The sequence below is a fragment of the Sylvia atricapilla genome, chromosome 13, assembly GCF_009819655.1.
Source record: "Sylvia atricapilla isolate bSylAtr1 chromosome 13, bSylAtr1.pri, whole genome shotgun sequence".
Taxonomy (NCBI): Eukaryota; Metazoa; Chordata; class Aves; order Passeriformes; family Sylviidae; genus Sylvia; species Sylvia atricapilla.
The window spans coordinates 10,089,342-10,114,366 of NC_089152.1; the positions used below are offsets into that span (position 1 = coordinate 10,089,342).

Consider the following 25,025-nt stretch of genomic DNA (forward strand, 5'->3'; position numbering starts at 1 on the left):
CCCACAAGCTTTCAGTCCTTAAGTCCTTATGCTGTCAGTCCCATGCTGCTGGAAGGAAAGGCTTCACAGCTCCAGAACTACAATGTGAAGCAGCAATGATCTTTTTTGTGGGTTTCCTACTCTTCAGATCAGAGCAAGTTACACTGAGCAGGGTGATGCTCCTCCATGGATATCACCCCAGACCACTGAGCTGGGAAAACACACCTTTTCCCTCACTGTGCTTTCTCTTCTCCCTTATGATATGCATAAACGCTGGGATTTAGTCTTGTCTCTCCAGAGTTCCTCCAAGTCCTCCACCTGGATTTGTTCTCAGTTTCAAAGAACAGCCTTACAGATTGCTTCTTGTTCCAGTTTTAGGACCTGCAAACACATCCTGACCTCTCTGGCAGCACAATCTTTGACACTACTCAATGTTGAATCTTTACCCATCTTCACTTGCTCTACACTGCACCAGACAGCTCTGGGAAAACAGAGAGGTAGGACTTGTGGACTAAGCACCAGAATTATTTCCCATACAATATATTCTTGCTTATTTTTGCCATAAGCTAAGCTCCTGCTTGGGGCTGGTCCTGCTGGATGCCAGGCTAGGCAAACCCTGTGTCTGATACCTGACAGCAGTTTTGCTGTTCTCTCATAGGAGAGAACTGGCTGCCAGGGACCTTTGATTCTCTGTCCCAGATACTCTAATGCAGCACAACCACTTACATAGTTCTACGAAGTTTTGACATTGTTCTCAGAGCACACTGTCTACAGAACAGTGTGAAACCTTTCCTAGTTTCTGCTGCAATTAGATACTTGAGAAGGAACTGTTTTATAGATATGAGAAAAGATGCCCTTTTCTCACAGATATGTGTACACACATCAGATTAATGTACCGAAATAAAAAAAAAGTAAAATTGATAAAAAGGCACGGAGAGAAGTGCAAAAAACTACTGTATGCATATTCATCTGTTTTATCTCATATTGCTCTGGAAACATTAGGAAAAAATAAATAAGCTGCCCACATGTTTAATAGAGATTTATGAACATCTCTTGGCTGTACTGTAAATGATCCCATAAAGGGGAACAGACTAAGAACAGACAGGCATCAAGCACAGGACCAACGCAGAATGAGCCCAAAGTTCTCAAAAACTCTGATTTTAGCTCATTGCAAGTGATTAATATGCTAATATATATGGACATCTGTTCAAAGAAACAGATGGTAGCTAACTACGTTTGTGTTTTTAATTTGGAACAGCAAATAAGGAACGGTATTTTTAACAATGTTTTCAGAGTTGAACTATATAATAAATATCTCATGTAACATGTACCCTACACTTTAGCTCAAAGGTGACTGTTTCATTGGGTTGATCTCATTTTGTGCAGAAGAGAACAAACAGCAGGTCCTGCTCGGAACTAAAATAAAATAGACTATAATGGATTACAGGTGGGGTAAATGTTGCTGGTGGTAAATAAGGTTTTGTTACAGCTACACTGCACTCAGAAGGGTTTTGTTATGGACCATGATGAAGAGAATATTTGCTCACAGGAAACAGAATGAATAGGAAAGGTTCATTTCATTGTTTGGTGCCAACATCTGCCGTCACAACCGTGAGAAACTCTCCACTTGGATGTGAACGTTGCCACTATCACCACTGAAACACTGCCTCTCTTATCATTATTAAGAAATCATAGAGATTACACTGCTGTTAAATTTGTGGGATGTGAGGACACAAACATTATTTTGATCATAAAATAATTAATTGGAGCAATGCCTAAGCAGCACATTTCCCTTGGCTAACTGGTTCCTCAACCTGCTAGTAACATAATGGATAGCTCCTGGAAAAAAAAAACCTAAAATAGAGCAATTTCCAGTTAACCACTGCATAAGGTTTGCTTCAAGTCCTAGTACTAGCATGATGATGTCCTTGAAAATAATTCTTCTAAAACCCACCATCATAGATTTTCCATTTTTATCTTTTGATTATTTTTAGCTCAAATTTGCCAATCAAAATCAAATTTACTAAACATATAATACAAAGATATTTAGAATTTTTAGAATTTTTCCTAACTGCCAAATCTATAAACCCAAGTCAAATTTTGACCAGTTTGACAAAGTTTTGTAGAGTAAATGCAGTCCTTTCCCCATTCCTCCCTCCTACTATTTAAGGCCATTCTATACCCAAGCCAGTTTTTTCATGTTTTTCCAGATGCCTAACACAGAACAGCTTTGTCCCTCTCACTCACACACAAACCAATTGAATTGAATTGATACTACACTATATATATGTGGAAAAGATATTTAATTGTAAAATAGAAAAAGTAGGCCAGAGTACAGTTTTAAGGGTAATTCTTCCGTGTACAGTATAGATAAACCAGACTCTTTACTTAAGTTTATATAAACAATTCCATAAAAGCAGTGAACATGGAACAACAAAGCAAAGCACAAGGAGTTTTATCTTACAAAAAACAGATCTGCACAGTAGTTCAAAATTTAATGTAACATAGCACTGAACAATCTTAAGGCAGCTCAGTCTAAGCACAGGACTAGAAGCCAAGAACTCCTGAGATCCATTCCCAGGTGACCACAGGTTCACGTGGTGTTAAGCCAGTCAGTGAACACTCCCTTGTGTTGCACTTAAACCAGTTATAAAATTGAGACAATAACACTCACTTACCTGCCTCAGGCAGTGCAGTAAGGGTTCTTTAAAAGATTTTACAATGCTCTGAAGATGTAACGTGCCATATAAATTTTAAGAATAATAGATCACTGCACAGACACACACAAACACAGTATCACAGTGAGGAATAATGATGCTGGGTAGGAAGAGCATCACTACAACATAAAAAAAATACTCGTCCAATTGTGTAATTAAAATGCAAAAGTTCGTTAAAAAGATGTATCACTGAAGTAATTTCAAGGCTATTGGGGAAGAGAGATCAATAGGGATATTCTAAAAGAGCTACTATTTGTGTTCCAGTGGAGACATTCTTTTCTACTCATTACTGAACTTTAAAATGTTTGTACAGGAAAATTATAAGACACATGAAATGAAGTTTCAATGCCTCCACTACCAAATTTTGCCTCTTAATATGTAAATTAGGATACTTTTTTGTTCTTCTTAATTACAAATTACATTCTTCCAAGAAATATACCATCCACAATAAAACTGGCTGCTAGCTTACTTCAAATGACCTATAGGCTAAACATTTTTCTCATAATTTTTCTCATCTTTGCTGAAAAATACCTATGCAAGATGTATGTGTAGAAATTATAAAAACATGCAGCATATGTACAAACTGAAAAGTTTAAAAAATATTAGCTTCATATACATGTAAATCTACTTGGATATATCTGAAATTAAATATAAAAATTTCACCACCTAAAATAAAAAAACCAACCAAAAATGGTTTTCAGAGAATCTGAGACAACTACTTAAAGCTGTACAAAGATTTCCACCTGGAAATATCTTATTCAGAGAAGTTGAGTTGTTATCATATAGAAATAACTGTTAATTAATTTTGTCACATAATCAAATTTCAAATTGTCAGCTTAAATCAACATCACCCTTAAAACTGTTCTGTTTTTCAGAAGTTAGATTCATACTAAAATCAAAAATTTCACAAAAACATTGGCTTTTCATGTTTCTGGATCCCTTCAAAAAGATTTATCAACTCATTTTGAAACTGTAAAAAAACCAACTATTTACAGTATTTAATTTTAAATACTTTTCACAATTTCTAAATTCAGAGTTTTTATGTTACAAGAAATTAATCAGAGCTCACGGCTTAAGTCCAGTTATCAACTTGTAGCATCTTCTCTATAATGAAATCCCATGGCTGTACCTATATACTGTACAGTTCAAGATTGTACTGCAGGTTTTTGAAAGTAACAGGCTTTGCAGTGTGTTCACTTTTTATTAAACAGCTTCTTTATTAGTCTGGAGGCGGTTCATTGCCTCTAACTTCTGCCGATAGGCCTCTGCTTCTTGTTCCTTCTTTAGAAGCTGCTGACGGTATTTTTGTGCTTCTCTGTTTGCCTCATCCAGCTGTTTCTGAAGAGTTTCTCTTTCCTATTAGAAACAGAATCAGCAATATTTTGTCAAATAAGTATCAAATACAAGCTAAAATGGCAAATACTTTTCCTTTACATGCAGTTCAAGTGTTAGGGTATCATGGAGAAGCTGTTCAGTTCTTAACTCGGGCAAACCTGCATGAATGCTGCTGTCAAATTAGACCCCAATTATCAACCAGCCAACTCCCCACACAGGGCTGGAAGTCTTCATCAAAAAAGAGCTAAATGAAAAAAGTGGAAGTGTGGTGATTACATACTAACAGAATATATTAACATTTCTCCAACCATTCAATTTCACACACTTGCTGTTATATTTCTAATAATTTCACTTGCTGTTGTATTTCTAATCAGACAGTAAAAAGGACAAACTGTTACCTATCAGCCATCTGCACCGGAGAGTGGCAGCTGCCCCCTGACCAAAGCATAAATCTAACTGTTTCTTTCTAAACAGGGATTGATGCTTCTGCAATCCAGAGGTCTAATTACATCCCCAAGGACACTGTATCTTTATGAATTAACAGGCAATTATCCAGATAACCTTTTTTCCTTTTAAAGGCAGCTAGTAAAGAAATCCTTAAGTAACTGCAGAAATCCTGCATACAAGTTTGTTGGGGGTAGCTATAAAATGGTTTCCAAGCAAAATGATACGGAAAATGACACTTCCTCTGAAGCTGCATTAGGAACTAAGGAGAACACATTTCCATCTCCAGTGATGTAGGTACTGTCATTTTGTCTGATGTTGCTCTGAGGCCAACTGAAAAAGCAATTTGCTGGGGAAATAGTTCTGTTTTGATCAAATATTCAATTAAATACAATTTCATTGAAGTGCATCATACTTTTATGAGTAAGGTAGTACTACACTGAAAATCATTCTTTCCACTGTAGTTGTTCAGTAGGAACAGTAAGGAAGGTTGCCAGAGAAACAAACCATCTCTTTGACTTATCAAAAAGCTGAGGTCCAGTGAAAACAAGTTGTCTTTTCACCATATTCCCATTCCAGCAGTTCAGTATCACATTCCATTTAATACCTCTAACAGTTGCTAGAAATTTCAGTCTGCCACACTCCCATAAGAGCATCCCTATTCTTCATCTCTGATGCACTCACATATTTTCATGGTCAGAAAAAAAGACAATACTCTGCCTCCCTTCTACTTGCTACTGTTCTCAGTACTTGTCACAGTCACATTTAGCAGTCACATGTCAGCTGAATGTGCTGAAATACAGTGACAGAGGTGGTCAGGTCAGCACCTGAACAGGAAAAACAACAGGAGAAGGAGATGTTATTAACAGGTCATAAAGAGACTAGCTAGAATACAGAACAAAGTCTAGTAAGTGCAACTGGATTTTCCAAGGGGCTTTAAGAGTTGCAGGCAGCATGCTAGGGTTTGCTTCATTTGGAGCATATGCTAATAAAATGAGAGTTCATCTGATTTTGCTTACTTATTTGAAAAGGAAGTTCAGCTTCCACGTCTGAAAATTTGGATTCTGCTTTTAAGGCAACCTTATGGATGGTCAGCCTCTGTAGCAACCAACCTGACAGATGCCAAATGAACAGCAGAGCCTACACCTCAGACAATGTGAAACCCACCAACGATCCTCCAACACCAGCCCAGCCAAAATGTACTGCTATTTCCAAAAGTTATCTCTGTAGTATGAGGGGACCAACAGCCCATACGAAACAGCCTCATGGATTAGAGCCTTGGTGAACAGAGCTACAAGACAATTTCCAGGGAATTAATCAAAAACAGTTGATCTTTCCACATGTAGAAAGCAGCCTTTCCTTTTTGAGGGCTGGGATGTATGGAGCTGGGCATTATCTACCCCATGAATTAGTCTCATAAAAACCATCAAAAACCTAATACTGTCAAGAAGCAAAGCTGCTCTATCTAATGGCCTGCACAGAAATAAGAACCACTGGTAGTTCACTGGCAAGCCCTATGATGCATTACAAACAGTAAGGGGCTATCACTGCTACAGAATGTGTGCTAACATTTGGGGATGGAATCACTGCTGTGGAGTGTGCACGCATTTGGAGGTGGGGAGGCTCTTGAACAACATTTTAAGAGTATTTCCACAACAGAGAGAACTAGAGCTGTGTATCCAAATGTAGTACAGCACGTTAAGGAAAGGGTAAGAAAAACCAGGAAAAACCCCAAGTCTCCACGTATGGCCAGAAGATAAAACCAGTACATCCTACACAGACTAGCAATTCAAAGCACATAGATTAGTTCAGCAGCTAACAGGTGTAATTTTCAGACTGTCACAGTCTCAACAAACAGAAGGAGTTAAGGAGATGAGGCCAACTTTTCTGTGTGACTAGGTAGTGGGAAGAACCCAGTGCTTCTGGAGGAGCAACATATATCCACTGTGGACTCAGTGGTCAAAACTGATTCTCTAACTTTGACATCTAGAGTAGGGAGGACTGTATCTCATCTACCAATTTAACCAAACCCAGAAAGTGTTCTTGGGACATTTTTAGAACACAACCAGAAGTGTTCTAGAGGTCTGGAGTATTTTTGTACCGCCAAACAGATAACTGTCAGATTAGAGGATGCTCAGTGCTCCAAAGAAATCTTCCATTTTACCAGGGAATTTTCTTCATTATATGTAACTTTCCATTGACAATAGGAACATCCATAACTAAAATGACCAACCACTCTTTTAAACAACACAGAGACACAGGATATGAATCCATTAATATAATTAGTTTACAATTATGATTATTTTTTAGTCTAATCAAATGATTGTCCTGGTTCTGATGTGTGTTACCATTCAAACATGCAACATGGGAGAAACAGTCAAATTAAAGAATGAAAATAAAGATCACTCTATGTTAATGAATAATGCATGAATATGAAAAACAGAGTATCTGTGTGACAGGGTTTTTTTGCTGCCATCCCATGTTTAAAATATCAAACTGCTTAGGAAAACTGCTGTAACTCTTCAAAACGAGCTGAAATGTTTTAACTTAGCAGATCCAGAATAGAAAATTTAAGAACACTACTACAGCTTTAGTTATTCCACAATACTTTCACAGGAAAGTTTGTCACCTCACATGGACTGGAGGATTTTCAGCTACAAAATCTTTCAAACTACAGTAAACTGTTCACACACTATGAACTTAAAACAGCTGAAAGAAGTATTCAGCCTTGAATCAACTGTTTATAATGAATTAGCGTGAGGCAAAGTAAACAAATAAATGTTTTCTGTATTTCCACATTCTAAAATATTTTTAAATACTTTAATGAAGGGAGGGGTCCCACTCTCTCCAAATTTAAATATCTACCACAGTCTGTGATGAAGAAATTTGAAGTGAACCAACACTGTGTGCACTTCTTTAATGCCACTGCTACTGAAGTAAGGTAGCATCATACTCCTGTGAACTACAACAAGGCCCCTAAAGTCAACTGGCCTTGAGGCAGAGGTCTGCATGTGCATTTCCAGTTGTACAGGCAGGGACAAGAAAGTCATCAAAACTTTCACTTAAAAGTAACAGACCAAATAACTCATCTAAACCAATTTCTTTCAATATTGGAGAAATATGTTTAACATATATAAATAAAACCCCCTTAAAAGAATTAGTGGTATTGTAATACCAGGGCAATTTGTCCCTTAACCAATCTGGATTTTTTAAAAAATTAATATAACAGAATGACTATAATACTTAAGGAAATGTAATTTCCTTTATGAATAATCCAGGCAGATTTTTAAAAGTGTGAACAAAAGAAATACTTTTATTGTAACAATCATACATTTTAAAAAATGCAGCAAGAAAATTTCAACTGTCAGGATAATCTGTAACGACCACAAAGCTGCAAAGGCTTAAAGTATTTCACACAACAACTTAGGGACATGGAAAGCAAATGATGAGAGGTGGTAATTATTGTTATTCGACATGGATAACATATAGCACATACTGTACAACAAAAAGTATTCAATTAGGCACAACTTGATAATATGAACAGAAGTTGGAGAATACAACCTTTGATAAATGAAGTATCATGGAATTGACAAAATGAGAACTTACAGTCTAGTCAAAGCAGACAGCAATTTTCATAAACTTTTGACCAAAACTGGTCAGCACAGTTAAAAGTAACAGGAAGAGGAATGAGATGGTTGACCTTTTGCGGATAGCATAAAAAAGCTACAATTTAAAACTGAACAGCTACATCCATTTGTCATATAAAAAGGAAAGCACTCTCAACATTTTTAGGTCTTTTGCAGTATAAAAAAACCGTTTTGCAGTTTTAAAAAAAAAGATGGTGCAAAGTTGTGTAATAATAAACTGCTTCAGAATTAAAAAAAAAGGCGGGGAACACCACGCAGATAAAAATTAACAAACAGAATCTTACTGTTTCACACATCCATCAGCAGTTATCTAGATACCATGACTGGAAAGGAAACATTGGTAAAAATGATCTCACAATCAGAAGCATGTGGCTGTAACAGAAAGATGAGGGTACAGTGCTCTCATTTACTCCTAGTGGAAAGAGTCAAGTCACTCGATCATGTATCAGCACCAGTTTTAAAAAACAGCCAGTGATCTTCAAGGAAAGATCACTACAAACAAAAAAAAAAAAAAGTTCTCATATACTTAAACAAGTGTTGCTTTTAGATGCATGACCACAGGATCATGCAAATAGCCCTCCTATTTTCTTTTTACAACAACTTTGTAAAAGATGAATTTCAGTTACAGGAGAGACTGAACAAGTTAAATGTTTCACACACTTCCTTCTGTGATAACACAGAAATTAACCTCCTGAACAATACAAAAACCACAACCAGATACTCAGTCCTGAACACTGTTCAACACAGATCATGTAATATACTCCTTACTTCTATTTCTGCAGATTCCACACGATTTTCAACAATCTCAATGCACTGTCTCTTCACTGGCGGTTCTTCACTTATCACAGTTTCTTCAGCAATGTCTGTTGCTGGAACTGTTAACACTGAAAACATATTTGTTCATGTAAATTCATTAACTTTGAACAATACTTGCACTATATAAAACTCATATTATTTAAGTAATTTTATTAGCAGTAAAAAATGCAGATACTTCTGCCTGTGAAAACGCATCTATATAATAAAGTGCATGATAAGCTCAGTGAAAATCTACTAAAAACTGTAATTGCTTGTATGCTACTAAAGAACTTTAAAATTCTTCCTTAATGAGATCTGAAGTAATTAGCTCTGGAATATTGCTGCCATTTTTCACAGAGTAAACAGACACGGCAGAGAACTGCAGCAGAGTCACCAGTTTGTCAACTCCAACTTCTGTAGCAGCCATTTGTATAATGTTTCTTAAATAGTAAATACAAATCTTGCTTTTTTTTTGATTAATACACCTTAAATAATCTAAAAATCCAGTAGTTATTAGCCATGAGTAAGAAAGCAGGGTTCTCAGTAAGGTCATATTCTAATTCCTCACGCAGACGTATGAGAAATGTGACTGTCACCTCAGTTCCTATCTACACCCACTCACTCAGAATGATAACAAGGTGTACTAGTTCAGGCAGACTGTGAACCAAATAATTTGCCTCCTGTGTATAACTCCTCAAGCTTCACACTGAGAGTCCTCACAAAGAAACCAGAGAAGGGACCATTTTTATCTAAACAGTGGCAGAGCATCTTTAAAAGAAACCATCCAAAGCATACACATCACTAAATAGGATTTATCACACTAGCAGCTTCTACAAAGTACATACGACCGCCCCCCCAAAATGTTGTGTCACTCTGGCTTCACTAGTTCTGTCACTGGTGCTCTGAAACTTCAGACATGTAAGACCAGACCATTTGTCAGGTCAGTGTGTCAGTGTACTTGACACTCCGTGGGACTTGCCCAGATTGCTCCATGGATTTCCAAGTCCAAGCCTCACCTCCCCACAGTACTTCTAGCAAAGCAACAGCCTAAGAATTAGAAGAAGGTTTTTCTTTTACTCTATCTTCTAGTTTTTGTAACGAGTTTTCAAAAATCAAACTTACTGAAAGCAAAGCAAGTAGTTATCACTTTTCTTTTAAATGTCCCATGTCTCCTCCATAGTTTAGTAACTCTTATATTCTCTCTCCTAAAGCAGAGGTTCAGCTGACATGTTAACCCACTAAAATGTAGAGGCTTGTTTCTGAGCCTTCTCTAATATAAGAATTCACAGATGTACACAAAATGGTCAAAGCCATTTGCACCTAAAAAGTCATTGTTATTACTGTAGCTGAAACAGTTCCTCAAGCTGGACTCATGCAAGAGTGCACTCACCTTGCTGCCCATCTGGCATGGTCACAATGATGGGCTGCCCTATCCCACTGGTTGGAATGGAATGCAGGTTACCCAGCTGAATGCCGTCCGTAACTATGGTAATAACCTGCTGACCTCCAGAACTGACCACTTGCTGAATGGCCCCATCCACAGATTCTGCAGTCACAACTTCTTCTGTGGCCACAACTAGCAACAGATTAGTAAAGGAATTAAGTCAATTTATAAACAAAGCTTTTATGATTTCAAATTCATTTTGGTACCACTGAGAAAAAATTTTTTCCATGGCTTTCCAAACTTGACCCTGCGAAGAATACTTTACTATGTATTATATTTTAAATAGAGTCTTTCATCAGGCCAACATAAAGCACTCACATTTTGACAGTATATGCAATACCATCCCTGCTCAATATAATAATATTGATATACCCCACTCAAAATTGACGATTTGGGTTCAATGTTAACAGGTCAGCAAGAATAGGAGGTTCTTTCAAGAACACACGGAACTTTTGCATTGTACACAAGCTGAAGTAAGTTACACTAATAGCAGGATTAAAAAAAACCCTAAACTTGAAATACTACCTTGGAGCTACTTCTGAACCAATACCTTGCCACTGTACCTCAGAACCCATCCTAGATTTCTCTACTTAATATAATGGTCTTAAGGATGGTAACAGACTAAAGGACTCCTAGAGAATATTAAAAGTTTTGTCTGTACTCCATGAGTACTTCAAACCCAACAACTTTATTTCCTGTACAAAGTATGAAACAAGACTAAAGTTCTGCAGTACTGACATTTTTACACTTTTGAAGAAGAAGGATAAAGCTTAAGAAGTAAAACAAATCTTGTATGCATATAATTACATAGGTAAAAGTGAAAAATTCAACCTCAACTATCCATTTCAAATTCATGATTCAATAATGAGTAAAAGCAGTGAACTCTCACAGCTCTGTATCACTTCTACAAATGAAGGTAGGACAAAGTAAGCCTGCATTCAGAACTACAGTACACACCCCAGCTTGCACTGTATGCTGCAAATGGGGTATTGTGCTACCATGCTTCCTTTTTTAAAACAACAAGAAGCTGAGACAAAGGGCAAGATCACTGGCACCACAATCAAGGAAATTCAAGAACACTAGCTCTGTATTTTATTTTCAATTTATCAGAGTAAAAGCAAAGCCTTTGATTTAAATAACAGAAATTAGAGTGCTCTCTATCTACAGAGATGAAATTAAAACCCTATAGACAGTGTTGTGATGTTCAAGATGACAGAAGGTAGATAAAACTCTGAAGCTTTCATCTTTTAAGTTAATTACAATATAACATACACAGAAAAATCACTCTGTAGTTGAAATAATGACTGCAGACATTGTCTTCTGAAGATCTTTATGTTTAGAGATTACTGTCCTATAACACTGCTTAAATATTCACAGTGTGTTTATTCAGGAAACCAAAACAGCAACTCCCACATGAATAAGTGGTGTTGTATTGAACTTGATTTGGTTTCCAAGTACAGGCTCAGCAGTAAGGAAGGCCACTGTCAAAAACAAATCCAAATTACAAGTACCAATACTAGGTGCTGTGGCAAACAGCTCTGATCTTCCAGTGTCAAACTCAGTGTTGGGTTTTAGTTCTGGAAGGAAACATTGCTAGAACTTCTTCAAATCTTGAAAGAAAAGGGAAGATTTTGTCTAAAAAGAAGCTATTCTATATAAAAATAGCCCCTTAAATATGGTTATTATTTAAATATGGTTATTTCTTCCTTGCTCTCCTTCCGTATCTATACCCATAGAATCATTATTTACTACACTTCTTCATGTGCTGAAGGAAACTTGAAGTTATGTGCTTTAAATTTATTAAATTATAAATTACTATAAATTTAAAGTACAAAGTATGACTTATAAATTATTATAAATTATAAAATGACTTAGCTTTCTAACCTGGTGTTTCTGAAGAATTAGACAGGGGAGCTGATGCTTCTGCTAAAGCTGCCAACGTAGCTAATACTGATGTTGATGAATTTCCAAACTGTACAGCAGACACTCCTGTTTCATCTAGAAGGATGAAAAAGAATTAGCTGATAAATTTAAAACCAGCAAAGTCCCTTTTTCTATTTTTATTGCACTGAAACTTCCAGCACACACTCCATTTTCAGCAGCATTCTGCTGAACCAAATGCTATTCTGAAGTGAAGTTTGTTAAGCAAAAAGAACAATAAATTAGATAATTTATGTCTCTGAAGATTTTTGTTTTGGGTATATATATAAAGATATATATATATATATGTATGTATGTATGTATATTTATATATATTTACAACACACAAAAAAACACTGACGAGGAATATGGTAACTATTCTTACCACTGTTTTTCCTCAAATCTTTTCATTAAATGGTGAAAAATCAATGCAAGTATAAAATCCCAGCAGCTATCCTTTAGGCATCTAAATGCCTGTTTTATTGGATGTATTTGCAGAGGATACCAGACCTGTTAGGTTCACCACCCCTCCAGGTCCAATGATGAACTGCGGTGTGGCTGCGTGTATCGTCACAGTGTCCGGACTCTCGGGGTTCGTATTGATTTGGTTCTGCATTGCAATCTGGGACACAAAGGGAACAACATCATTCCCACTGCAGGTATAAAGGACTTACTGACCCTGTGGAAGGGTTAGAATTCTTGCACACTTCACACAAACAAGGAGGATCTCCCTCATTATACCCATGCAATACACAGACATCATGTCCTACCTCCAAGTACATAAGAGACTTTTTTTTTTTGGTTGAAATCTAAAGACAGAAGGTCTGTTGGAGAGAAAAAGTTTAACAACACACCACTACTTCTCTCTACCAGGTAGTGTAAACGAAGAGGACAAGGCCCTTTTGTAGATATGCAAGCTCACCTATCTAAAAGAGAACTCTGAAGAACCAAGTCTGCTTGGGCAGACACATGTCATGAAAAGATGTTCTGACAGCTTTGCAATTGCCATGAAATGTACATGACAGTCTTTTTGTCCTTCTATGAATTATTACTAACTTCTGTTAACTACACCCTTTCTGCAATCAGGAGGAGGCTAAAGGAACACACCAGAAGCTCAGACATTTAAAAACATAGGAAGACTACATTTATACAGTGGCATAGTGGTATTTTTCATTTGGTTCGCATTCTTTTCTCAGTAAGACTTATCACTTAATTTGCCTTTAACAACACTATTGAACAGTGAGCACACAATTCCATGGAATTATCTATTATAATCAATTCTCCAACAATTCAATTTTAGCTTTTCTAATTCTGGAAAAATTGGCATCTCTTCTCTCCTGTCAGAACTCCAACTGTTAGGAAATTAATATCCATATATGAAGCTAACTTGAATACTAGGGGATAATCAAAATATACTGTCAGAGAAGGGAGTTACTTTTTTACACCTCAGTTGAAAAGAGTCCACCTACCTCTGTATTACATCACTCAAATTTAAGAAAATAAAGAATACTTATCCTTGACTTTGTAGGTGGTGAAAATGTTCTTTGACCAACTGATGTTTACTAACATTAATCTCACTTCATGTAATGAATTAGACTGGAGTGTGGCATTATCAATATATAGTGTCACAGCTGCTACAGTGAAAGCTTAGTTTATGACATGTGTAATCAAGTACTTTGCTATAAGTTCCCTTAACATGAGGAATTAAGAGTTACCTGTAATATTTCTGCAATGTCTTCATTTCCATTGTCTACTGCAATGTCTAATGCCGTTTTGCAAAATTTACTCTGAGCATGAACATCTGCTCCATACTTTATCAAGAGTTCTACAACTTCTTGGTGGTGATGTTCAGTAGCCCAGTGAAGTGCAGTCATTTTGAGCATGTCCTTTGCATTGACATCAGCACCATGCTACAAACAAGATCATTGCATAAATTATGTCATTAGAAATAGCTGAATTAAATAATGCTGGTTACAGAACGAAGCCTAAAATTGTCCTTCTCTATGAGGAATACCCTGTTATCTTACATTTACATATTTATTAAAAGTAATCCAATCCATCTACCAAATCCATTATTTATCTCAAAAGGATTACAGATTCCCTAAAGCACATCTTACTTCCAAAATCTATTATTAAACACAATATCAAATTAGGGAGTATTCTTACTTTGAAAGAGCAGTAAATAATTCACCCGAAATCATTATGATTTTAATGTAAAATAAATTGCAATTCAATTGGAAAACAAAGCTCCCAATGCACACAGTTTAACTATTCATATAATTTCAATGTTGGTTTCATGAATAAAAGCAAATTGCAAATATCTGATCATAAACCATTGCAATAACCTCACTTCAGATTTGTTTCAGCAGTTCCTACCTTAAGTAAGACTTCTACTATGCTGGCATGGCCTTCTGATGCTGCCATGTGTAATGGAGTTCTGTCCACTTTGGTTCTGGCATCCCGACTCACACCTGCTCGCAGCAACACTTCTGTGGTGGAGTAGTGTCCATACTGTGCTGCTAGATGAAGTGGAGATGTTCCCAGCTGTAATGGAACAAAACATGCAGCTCTAACAGGTGTCACTGCGAAGCAATTCTTCTTACTCTGAAGCTACCAAACCCAGGTGTCAAGCCACCACTTTAAAACCATTCCCCCCTGCAGTCTCAAGGAGAGAAGCTGTTGGGGCTTTTACAGAATACGAACAGGGGAGGGAGGTTTGTTTCTGCTTTCTTTTTACTCTGGTTTTTATGTCTTTTTGATGTGTAATATTTCAAGGGGCCTAACCCCATTTTTAGTGTTAGTCAACAGGGACCTTTAGAAGTCAATTAAGTCCAATCTCCTGCTCAAAACAGAGTTAATTTGAAAGTTAGGTCACTAAGCAGATTAAGGCTCTTAAGAGCTTGTAAATGCCTTAGGAATTTTGGGTACCTGACCTCTCTCTACAACCTCTTCAAAAATCAGCATCTGCAAAAAGACAACTCAGTACTCCTACGTCAAGGAACTCTCAGCTGCACATATTAGCTAGTAAGGACTGTTTTCATATTTCCGATCTCTTACTACACTGAATGCATAAACACAATAACTAAGAGGATGACTGCTGATTTTTCTCATTAACCATTCCAAAGCTCATCTTGAAAGTCACCAGAATGAGCTCATTCACAGTCTGCTACTAAAATCAGTAAGAGGTCATATGAAGAAACAGACAATTTTAATTTTGAATTAGACATGTGATTGCAGAATTCCAAGAAGAACTATTGTATAAATGCTAAACTGTAAGAATTGTATTTCTTTCTTCAGTGGAGAAAAGTAAGATGATCTACTTTCTCCAATGCAAAAGTTTTGATTACCCAGTCTGTGGTAAAAGGTGCTCCATTTGCCATCAAAATGCGAACTTCATCATCTTGACCTGCTCGTGCAGCTTCTAAAAGTTTCTTTCCCAAATCTACTAGTGACATCTAGTGAGGAACATAAAGGAATACAAAGACAAAATAATAATATTAGCACTATTTTAAATACACACATGTTGCCTTTCTCTTTTTTTAATTATTATTTCTGAACTACTCTGAAAAGTTCAGAGTTTGGAGTTGTTATTTTAGCCATGAGAACAAGCTTTACTGATTGCAATAAGCCGTTTGATTTTAGAATTACTTCTGCCAGCCAAACTGAATGGATACTGACGCGAAGATTTCAGTATCGCAGTGCTGTAACCACTGCAGCTGCACAGTTAAACAAAATTTAAACTGAACCGGATGCACGTTTCTAATATCAGAAGGTGGTTTCAAAGTTCTCACCTGATACTGCAACCTTGGGCAGCTTTGTCCAGCTTTCAAAGGGTATTACATCACAGCTGCTATGTCATGCACCCAAAGGCACTACAGCCACTTACCCAAAATGCCTACACGTGTTTAGGAGGTACCACTATGTAAATGCACTGAGATAGGTATGAAACACAACACTTTTCTGACAGCTTGTTCATCATTGGTTTTGTTCACCCTAAAAATATAATTTCTGTACTCTCATATGCAAAATGACACAATAAGTACAATAAATATTATTGTACTACATACAACAGATACACGGAATAAAATCTTTGCCTGAAAGCAAATATTACTACCTGCTTTAACTCTCTACAGTTACTAAAACCATGTGAAATGCAAAGTTTTGAGACATGACCAAGATACTAGCTGAGAAACCTCCACATCATGATTGGATAATGCCCCTTTTACCCCAAGGTTACATATAATACTTGCAATAATATATGTAGACAAAATACACCTGTTTCTGTTGCATTGAAGATTTGCTAGAAACACAACTTTTTAAACTCACCCCATTTCATACTTGCTATTAAATTTGTTCAGTAAAAAAAAATTAGAACCAAACCATAACTTATGCTACTAATCAAAATATACTACTACTAACATTTCAGTATACCTATAGCTATGTTTTCCACTACCAGGATGCTAAAAATGGAATTGCTTTCATCAGTTTAGTTTCCAGTCACAAACAAAGTTAAGCCCGTATTGCTAATAAGAGCAGTTGTGAGGCCACACAGCCAAGGTCCCACACAAACTGAAGAGTCTTCAGTCCAGGAAAGAAATCCTATCAAACTTACAAATCCATCATGAAAACAGGATCTTTAGAAATTTCTCTGTACCTGGCTCAACTGGCACATTGCTCAATAAACTGAAAGCTGTTGACTTTGGAAGAAACTAGAAAGGAGACCAAAATACTGCAAATGCAGTACTGAACACATATTGGTAGGCCTGTTAACTAGAGCAGATTACCTCTGTCTACAGAACTGACTGCAGGCAGCAATATCCCTGTCACCAAAATACTCCATTTATGTCCATTCCTCTGGTACACGTGAACACATTGCTTTGTCTCCAGCCAGAAAAGTGAAGAGAAGCAGGAAGGTGGCAGGACAGTACAAATACTGACAATGGGAAAAGGAAGGAAAAAAGGAACACAGTCAGATGCAGAGGAAGGGACAACTGCTGTCTCTCTTCCATAAAGAAAAGAAGCAAAAGAGACTATCTAGGAAATATCCTAAGCAATGGAATAAGAGAAATTCTGTCACACCTGTTAAAGAGATACACTAAAATTAACAATACCAAACATAAAGCAAGAGATGGTACTTGGCAAATGCAGCAGTGAAATGATGGAGTAGAGCACTCCTTTTTACTTTTTTTTTTTCCCCAGTGGGGACTGCAAGCTAAAGAGGACGACACCCACAGACAGACATCCTTTTTCTGGTGATCTAGTACCACCACATCAAGGCCCTCAGAAGCAAAGGAAAGATGGAACTAAATTCAAAATACTGAGGTTACAACTAGCTCTGAAAGACAACTATCCATTTTCCTTATATTTATTTTTGGTTTAAGCAGCAATAGAGGAAAGGAATTAATAAAATCTCATTCTGGAATTGCAGAATAATTAAGGCTGAAGGGGACCTCTCAAGGTCACCTAGTTCAATATCCCAGTCAGAGCCCAGACCTGGCCCAGGGCTCAGTTCTGTTGAGTTTTGAATGTTTCTCTATGGATGAACATCCCACCACTTCTTCAGCCTCATTCCAGCATCCAACCACCCTCATGGAAGAGCTGCCTTCAGTGCATTCCCATCTACCTCCACTAACCAAAAACACACTCATGATAACAAGCTTCTATTTGATGTCTGTTAAACCAAAATAGCCAAATTAAATAAGGAAATTTAACAGCCTCTTCAGAACCCACTGCCCACATCTACACACTACTGAAATGAACTGCAAAGCTGTTATGAAAACCCTATGCAGTGAAAGTCAAGCCACCCCCCAAAACAATCAATGATGGTGGCCTGCAAAATACCAGTTTCACTCCCAGGAGATGTTAGGGACAAACTTCAGACCAACACCTTTTCAGAGCCTCCCTGACCTCCCTGGACTACTGTGAAGCACACCAGCTCTCTTCTCAGTGCAAAACTAAATAGCTTCATACTACACTTGATAAAAAATGTTCTAATCAAGGAAAAAAAAAAAACTTTCATTACCACATATTCCTATCATTAACCAACACTCTCTTGGTTGGTATAAAGTGTTTGTATTTTAACCAACCACAAAGTATCACACAGATTGGTATATGCCTCATAATGCAGAATTTTCATTTCAGTTAAAAGAGAAATGAATTAAGTTTCAGTTCTCTTGGGGTACTTGGAAGCATGCTTGGGCCATCTAGTGGAAAAAAAGAAAAACCCAGCAAAATTCCATTGTTCAACTAAAATAATAAAAATCCCATTATATGTCACTAAAGCACTAACAGCAGCAAATGATGAGGCATTTCCACCAAAACTCATGGATGTTGAGTCACTTTTAACCAATGAATACTAGCACTCACAACATTTCTGAAACCCAAACCCTGATTTCCACTTGGCAGCCCATTCCAAGGACTGCTACTGTAAGAAACCCCCCAAGAAACAACATACTCAACTTCCCCTGTACTCATCCAGAGCAAGGGTCTGTGGGGTCACACTCCCATTCCAGAAAACCTTTCCAGCTGCTCTCTTGACATCGACCAGTAACACTACAATAGTGCAGTGATACTATCACAAGCAAGATACAATAGTACATTTAAAATTGAAATGAGATTGCTTTTTCAAAGAGCACTCTGCTGCTACTCCTCAGTGTTAAAATCAACTCTGCTAACGGTGTTAGAGGGTTCTCTTCACTAACTGCCATTCCTATCAAGCTCTGCTAGCATGACAGCTGTGTAACACTTCGCATGAGGACTTTTTCAGAGAATAAATGCATCACTGGCTCTGAAATAAAGACTTGAGACTGTTGGAGTTATGGCAATGTGATAATGTTTTCAGACTTCTAAGAGCTCCTACACAATTGTGTGAAGAGAGGGTTTTGTCTACAACTGAGTAAATAGGGAAGAGCTTATGGTGGGTTTAGACTTCTCTGGATTAATAACCTCCTGAACTTTCACATTGCTGCAATGTATTCTGCACAGCATCATTAGCCAGATGTCACAATTAAATGGTAATTTTAAATAACATCAAATTATTATTGCTATTTTACTTATGTTCAAAAGAAAAACATGCTACTTTTTTGCATCTATCTCAGATATAGGTTTTTATACACTCTATAATAAATTCCGAATATCACGCTGTTACCAGAAGGGTATAGAATAGCACTCACGAGGAGCTTAGGTGGAACTATGTGTGAAATAGGCTCAGTGGGAAGCAAGTGGAGCTAAAAACCTGGCAACTTGGGATGCCTGGGCTATCACACCACAGTCTACAGACAACAGAGCAGCAGAGTCTGCAGTCCAAATTAAAATTAAGTTGCAGCATGTCTCAGGCTGGTGTCCTGCCCCCAGAACCCAGACCTGTTCCTCTTCTATCACTGCAGTGCTGAGCATCAGCTGGCTAAGACCAACAGGCACAAACCAGCTGCTGCAGAACATCTGTGAGCATGGAGCTCTCCCAGCCCAGCGTTTGTCCCAAGGAGCACTCCTGGAAGGGACATCCTCACTCTAGAGGAGCAGGGACTGCCGCACTGCAACTTATCATGTACCCAAATCAACCCACACCATATCTCTGATAAGGATTTGCAATCACAAAGTTCCACTAAAGGCTCATTAAACACTTTTCCCTGCTCAAGTGACAGATGGCAGAATTTACTTAGAAGATGGCTGGAGACCCATCATGTCTCACATCCATTACATCTGGAAAAAGAATGCCCTTTCAGAATGTCTTTTTCTATCCACTACTTAAGAAAAAACCCCAATTTAACCTGCTTCACCACACCTGACCTTCACAAACACTACCATCCTACTGATTTCAACATTTCACAGTATTGCTAGAAATTCAGAATAGCCATTTCTAGCTAATTTTACATGCCTGTCCATACACAGGTCAATAATATTCCAAAGTACAGCACAGGGTAGTTAGCATCTCTTGAACACTCTGGCACCATTTTAACGTACATATCAATTAGCAGTGATTATAGCAACTTACATGGGATAAGCTCAAAAAGTTCCTGTCTGGTTTCCTACGTGAATTGACAATGAATTCACAAGCAATATTTCAAATCTTAATATAAATATCATAGACTTAGACTATCCACATTTCTATTGTGACAGTGAAAATTACACCAATATGGTAATTGCAGTCAGCTTTAATTCCAGTGCTTTCAGCTTTCCTCTTATTGTTGTATTTGTAATTAAATTCTCTCTAGTTTGCTTGAACAGCAGCATGACCCTCATGCCAGAAATGCATCAGATGAAAAATACCTGAGCTGAGAAAAGCTAACACTGAATAGCTTAGTGGAAAAGACAGCCAGGCCTGTTAATAATGCAGATCTGTCCTCCTGTTAGGCTCACAAATTAACTTAAATAAGCACCAATCAACAATGAACTCAATTAAATAACAGAGACCACAGAAAAATCTTTTCTTACGAAGGAGAGCACAGATTTGGCCATGATCTGTAATATCCAAAGAGTGTAATTATGCAACAAGGGTGAACCATTGGCACCAAGATTTGGACTGACACTGTCAGCAAGCCACACAGTTTTCACAAATAAATTCAGCACTAGATACCAAAAAGGTTAATTTACAGCAACTGTGATTGACATGAAGAATCCAAGAGCTTGTGATGTAGCCTTTGAACGGTACCACAGCCTTAGGAGGCTGTCTCAGGTTGATTAAACTTAAAAATACTATCAAATAAAAATCATCTGCCTCCTACATACAACATCCATTTTATCATGAGGAATCTTCCTCGACAGTTTCTGTCTAGCACAAAGGCCTAAAAAAAAATCCAACTAGAAAACAAAGTGTTTTCAGCAAAGAAAGCGGGTCATGAACAGGAGTCTCTATTTAGTGTATGCTGATCTGCCAAATATATTCTTAACCTTACTCACATGGTACACTTATGTTCTCTTGCAAATATTTGTGTGCATACAAAACTCGGCTACACCGCACGGTCGTACTAATAGTTCAGAAGTAATGAATAACTTAAAACAGACTGAAGAACTACAGGGTGTGCATTCACAACTCTGAGCACATTCTACTCTACTATGAAGCATTTGCCGTTAAATCAAAGCCACTTTAGTAAGCAGGTTAAAGGAAAATACACAAACGCTTTAAGAACTACCACAGACTACTTCCTAAAGGGGATTTCACCGACGTGCCACCAGTGTCCCACCAACGGAAACTACTTTGACTACTTGGAGAAAACATTAAAAAAAATGACAATCCGCACTAACATATCGTATCTCACTTTTATGCTGCCACCAAACGCTTTATTAAGAGTCCAAAGCAAGAGTTACAGACGCCGGGTGAGGGGCACAGCGGAGGGGAAACCGCTCCCTTCCCGCCCGAGCCGCCTCTCCCCAGGGCAGCTTTGGCGCCAAGCTCGCGCACGCAGCCCCGCCGCCTCAGGGGCCCGGGCCGCGGCCCCACGGCCCCCCGGCCCACGCGGGGCTCGGGACCGTGCCCACGCGGCCCACACCGCGCTGCCCGCCGGAGAAACCCGCGGGACGAGCCGAGCCCCGCTCTGCCCCTCGGCTCCCGAGTCCCTCGCCGGGCGCGTCGCGCTCGCCCGCGCCCCGCGGGCCGCCCAGGCCGCCACCGCGGCCCAGCGCGCCGCCCGCGCCCCCCGCGCGGCGGGGTCCCCGGAAGGCCGGCCGGCCGCCCGCTCTCCCCGACAGGAAATCCTGGCTGGGCTGGGCGCTGCGGAGGGAGCCGCGGCGCCGGGTTCCGGGGGAAGTGGAATTATTTTTTACCAGCGAAGAGATCAACTTCCACATCCGGTAACAGGGCCCTATACAAAGGCGCAGACTGACCTGGAAAAGCTTGGCCGGCCCGGGGGGGGTGAGGGAGAGACGAGGCGCGGGGACGGGCCCTTACCGTGCTGCCGGCCCGGCCGCCGCCGCCGCCGCCGCACCGACCCGGGGCTCCGCAGGCCGAGAGCCCCACACGAGAGTCCGCGCCGCGCCCGGCGGAGGGACACGGCGGGCGGAGGGGAGTGGCGCGGCTCCGCGCGGCTCTGCCCCGCCGCGGGCGCGCGGGCGGGCGCGAGGCGGCGCGGGGTGCCCCGGGCGGGCCCGGAGGGGCGCCCGGCACTTACCATGGGCGCGGGAATTACCTTATTAACACAGACATCGAGGGGAAAGGGGCGCGCGGAGGGATACGGCCTCGCCGCCGCACAGCGCGCATGCGCGCCGCCGCGGGGAAAGGCGGGGAAGCGCGGGCTGAAGGGGCCCCGCCATGTTCCGTCCCGCTGCCCGCCCGGCGGGGGCAGGGCCGGCCCCCCGCTCTCGGCAGGCCCGGGTGGCCTCCCTAGAGGCAGGTTAGGGAATAGGAACAGGGGTCGCTATCCTGGGTTAGTCTGTGCCACAGGGTGGCGGGGCTTGCGGTTCCCGCCTCCTGGCTGCTGGGGCTCTTGTGCTCACAGGTGAGGGTGCAGTGTCTGAGCATGGACTTCGCTGCCTTGCCTGTCTGAGGCAGGACTTTAGAGATAGTCACGGAATCAATTCGGTTGGAGAAGGCCTCAGAGATCATAAGAGTCCAACGTGTGACCCAACGCCACCGTGTCAGCTTAGACCATGGTACTGGGTGTCAGGTCCAGTCTTTCCTTCAAGACCCCCAGGGACGGTCCACTGCCTCCCTGGGCAGACAGTTCCAATGTCTAATCGTGCTTTCTGTGAAGAAATTCTTAAATTTCCAGCCTAAACCTTCCCTGGTGCAACTTAAAACTATGTCCTCTTCTTGCAGTGTTTACCTGGAAGAGACCAACTCCCTCCCTCGTGGCCACAACTTGGTATCTGAGACTTGTAGAGAGTGATAAAGTAACCCCTGAACCTCCTCCAGTCTGAACCCCACCTACCTCAGCCACTCCTCACAGGACTTGCATTCCAGGTCCCTCACCAGCTTCATTGACCTTCTCTGGACCTGCTCCAGACCCAAAATGTCCTTGAACTAAGGGTCTGAGAACCGGATTCTGTACTCAAGGTGTGGCCTCAGCAGTTGCAAATACAGGGGAAGCTACTCTTTGGGATCATAGAGATAAGACTTGATAGGATGATAGCTCCAAAATGGTCTTCAGTCGTTGCTGCTCTTTCAGAGGGCTCTGGCACTTCCGTCCCAGACTGGTACTGAACCTGACAGCCCAGGCCCTGAAACATTTCTCTCCTGGTTTTGTTTCAACAATGCGAAATGGTGGTGCTCACATTCTCCCCAAAGCTGTTCCAAGTCATACATCTGCTACTCTGAAGCATGGATCTCATAATGGTCATACCAATGACAAAATTCCAGTCTATTATTTTGGAGATTATAATACCCACTAGATAATCAGAGTTCCTGTAATAGCATTGTTTACAGAGGCATTATTTTTTGCCTTTGACCTACCTAATGCAGCTTTGTACAAAATACAAATAGCAATATTGCAAAGATTAACCATTTCTTCCTAGGTTGTCACCTGCGGACTGGTTTTTCTGGGCGTGCTCAGCCAGAAGGCGGCACTAGAGAACAAATCCAAACACCTCGGGCCTGCCACTGGTCACCCAAACCACAGAAACCTTAAATCCAACCTTCAGCACATTTCTCTTTCGTTGTGGGCAAGTGTCTGTGTCTCTCAACAAGGGTTTAGCACGCCATGTTAAGGCTTTGCATTTATGCGGTAGCAGTAGACACAGGAAATGTTACAATGTCCTCACAGGCACCTGCGAAGAAACGGAAGACTTAGTGGTGTTAGCAGCAGTGCTACAGAAAAGCCAAACTTTGCATATTAATGACAATCTTTCATAGAGGTGAAGAATAGAGTCTGCATTTAGTCCATTAGCACTGTATATCAGTTTTCATTATTACAATCACAAAATAATCATATCTGTTTTTTTTACAGGATTCACCAAAACTACATGTAAGAGAGACATTGGATGTCTGATGTGGGCAAGTCAGAACACATTTAACATCTGTAAAGTACCTGGTTTCTATTTTACCCTGCTTTAGAAGATGTAATTTTTTTAGCTAAATAATCAAATACGTTCTACTAAAAAGCACACCAATTTCTACTGTTTAAAATTATTTTCTTTATTTAATACTGCTGCACAAGAACATATATGCTGATAGAAACGTGTTCTAACCCGAGGCAACCACGGTATGTTATAATGTAATCAACATTATTAGCATGTTTTAACAAGCTTTGGAGTGAGGTAAAGCTGATTGCGCGGGCAGCTCCGCCCCAACACTTTTCTACATATGGCTGGGGTTTGCCCATACAAGTAAGACCAAAGATTGTATCACACAATTTTTTCATATAAGAGAAGCAGTAAAAGGAATTCTTTGAGTCCAGTTTGGACAGCAGTGAGTGTGAGAGTCAACATTAATTTGTACACATCCCAAGCTCTGACATTAGTGGACTTGCCCCTTCCATCCTGTCATAACTTTCTGGCATCACCCACCCTGGCTAAATAAAACACATAGAGCAGGTTTGAAAAAGGCACTTCCAAGAGCACAGTGTTACTAATATTCAGTTCAGCTTAGAGGTGTTGGACTCTATGTACTTACTTTGGTATGAGCCGTTCTGCACAATATAGAAGACTGTTCTCATTTCTCCCAGAACCTTTCGCATGCCTGATCACTCTCACACACTACAAACTACAGATGGAGAAGTTGTCTGAGCCTTTCATGTGCCCAGTACCAACCAGTGTTACTGTACTACAGGGTGCTGTGATACACTTCAGCTTCCTGGGCGAGGAATCAGAAGT

General features: G+C 39.7%; 1 protein-coding gene and 1 long non-coding RNA gene across 6 annotated transcripts; one reads left to right on the plus strand and one right to left on the minus strand.

Annotated features, from left to right (window-relative positions):
* Nucleotides 1–2,263: 2,263 nt before the first annotated feature.
* Nucleotides 2,264–22,449, minus strand: GABPB1 (GA binding protein transcription factor subunit beta 1). 4 transcript variants are annotated; one of them, XM_066328378.1, is made up of 9 exons: nt 22,406–22,449; nt 15,629–15,736; nt 14,658–14,825; nt 13,997–14,191; nt 12,792–12,903; nt 12,246–12,359; nt 10,308–10,493; nt 8,891–9,006; nt 2,264–4,052 (listed from the first exon to the last, which is right to left on the minus strand). In XM_066328378.1, exons 2-9 carry the CDS (start codon nt 15,734–15,736, stop codon nt 3,900–3,902), a joined length of 1,152 nt encoding a protein of 383 aa, XP_066184475.1. In that variant the 5' UTR covers nt 22,406–22,449; the 3' UTR covers nt 2,264–3,899. The 4 variants fall into 4 exon arrangements, with proteins under 4 accessions (XP_066184475.1, XP_066184474.1, XP_066184476.1 ...); XM_066328377.1 differs by lacking the exon at nt 22,406–22,449 and adding an exon at nt 22,168–22,267; XM_066328379.1 differs by lacking the exon at nt 22,406–22,449 and adding an exon at nt 22,104–22,241.
* On the plus strand, nt 21,822–24,538 carry LOC136367032 (uncharacterized). Of its 2 annotated transcripts, none has more exons than XR_010744625.1 (3): nt 21,822–22,070; nt 23,035–23,271; nt 24,161–24,538. It is a non-coding gene; the product is annotated as an uncharacterized lncRNA (long non-coding RNA). The 2 variants fall into 2 exon arrangements; XR_010744626.1 differs by lacking the exon at nt 21,822–22,070 and adding an exon at nt 22,075–22,131.
* Nucleotides 24,539–25,025: the final 487 nt, after the last annotated feature.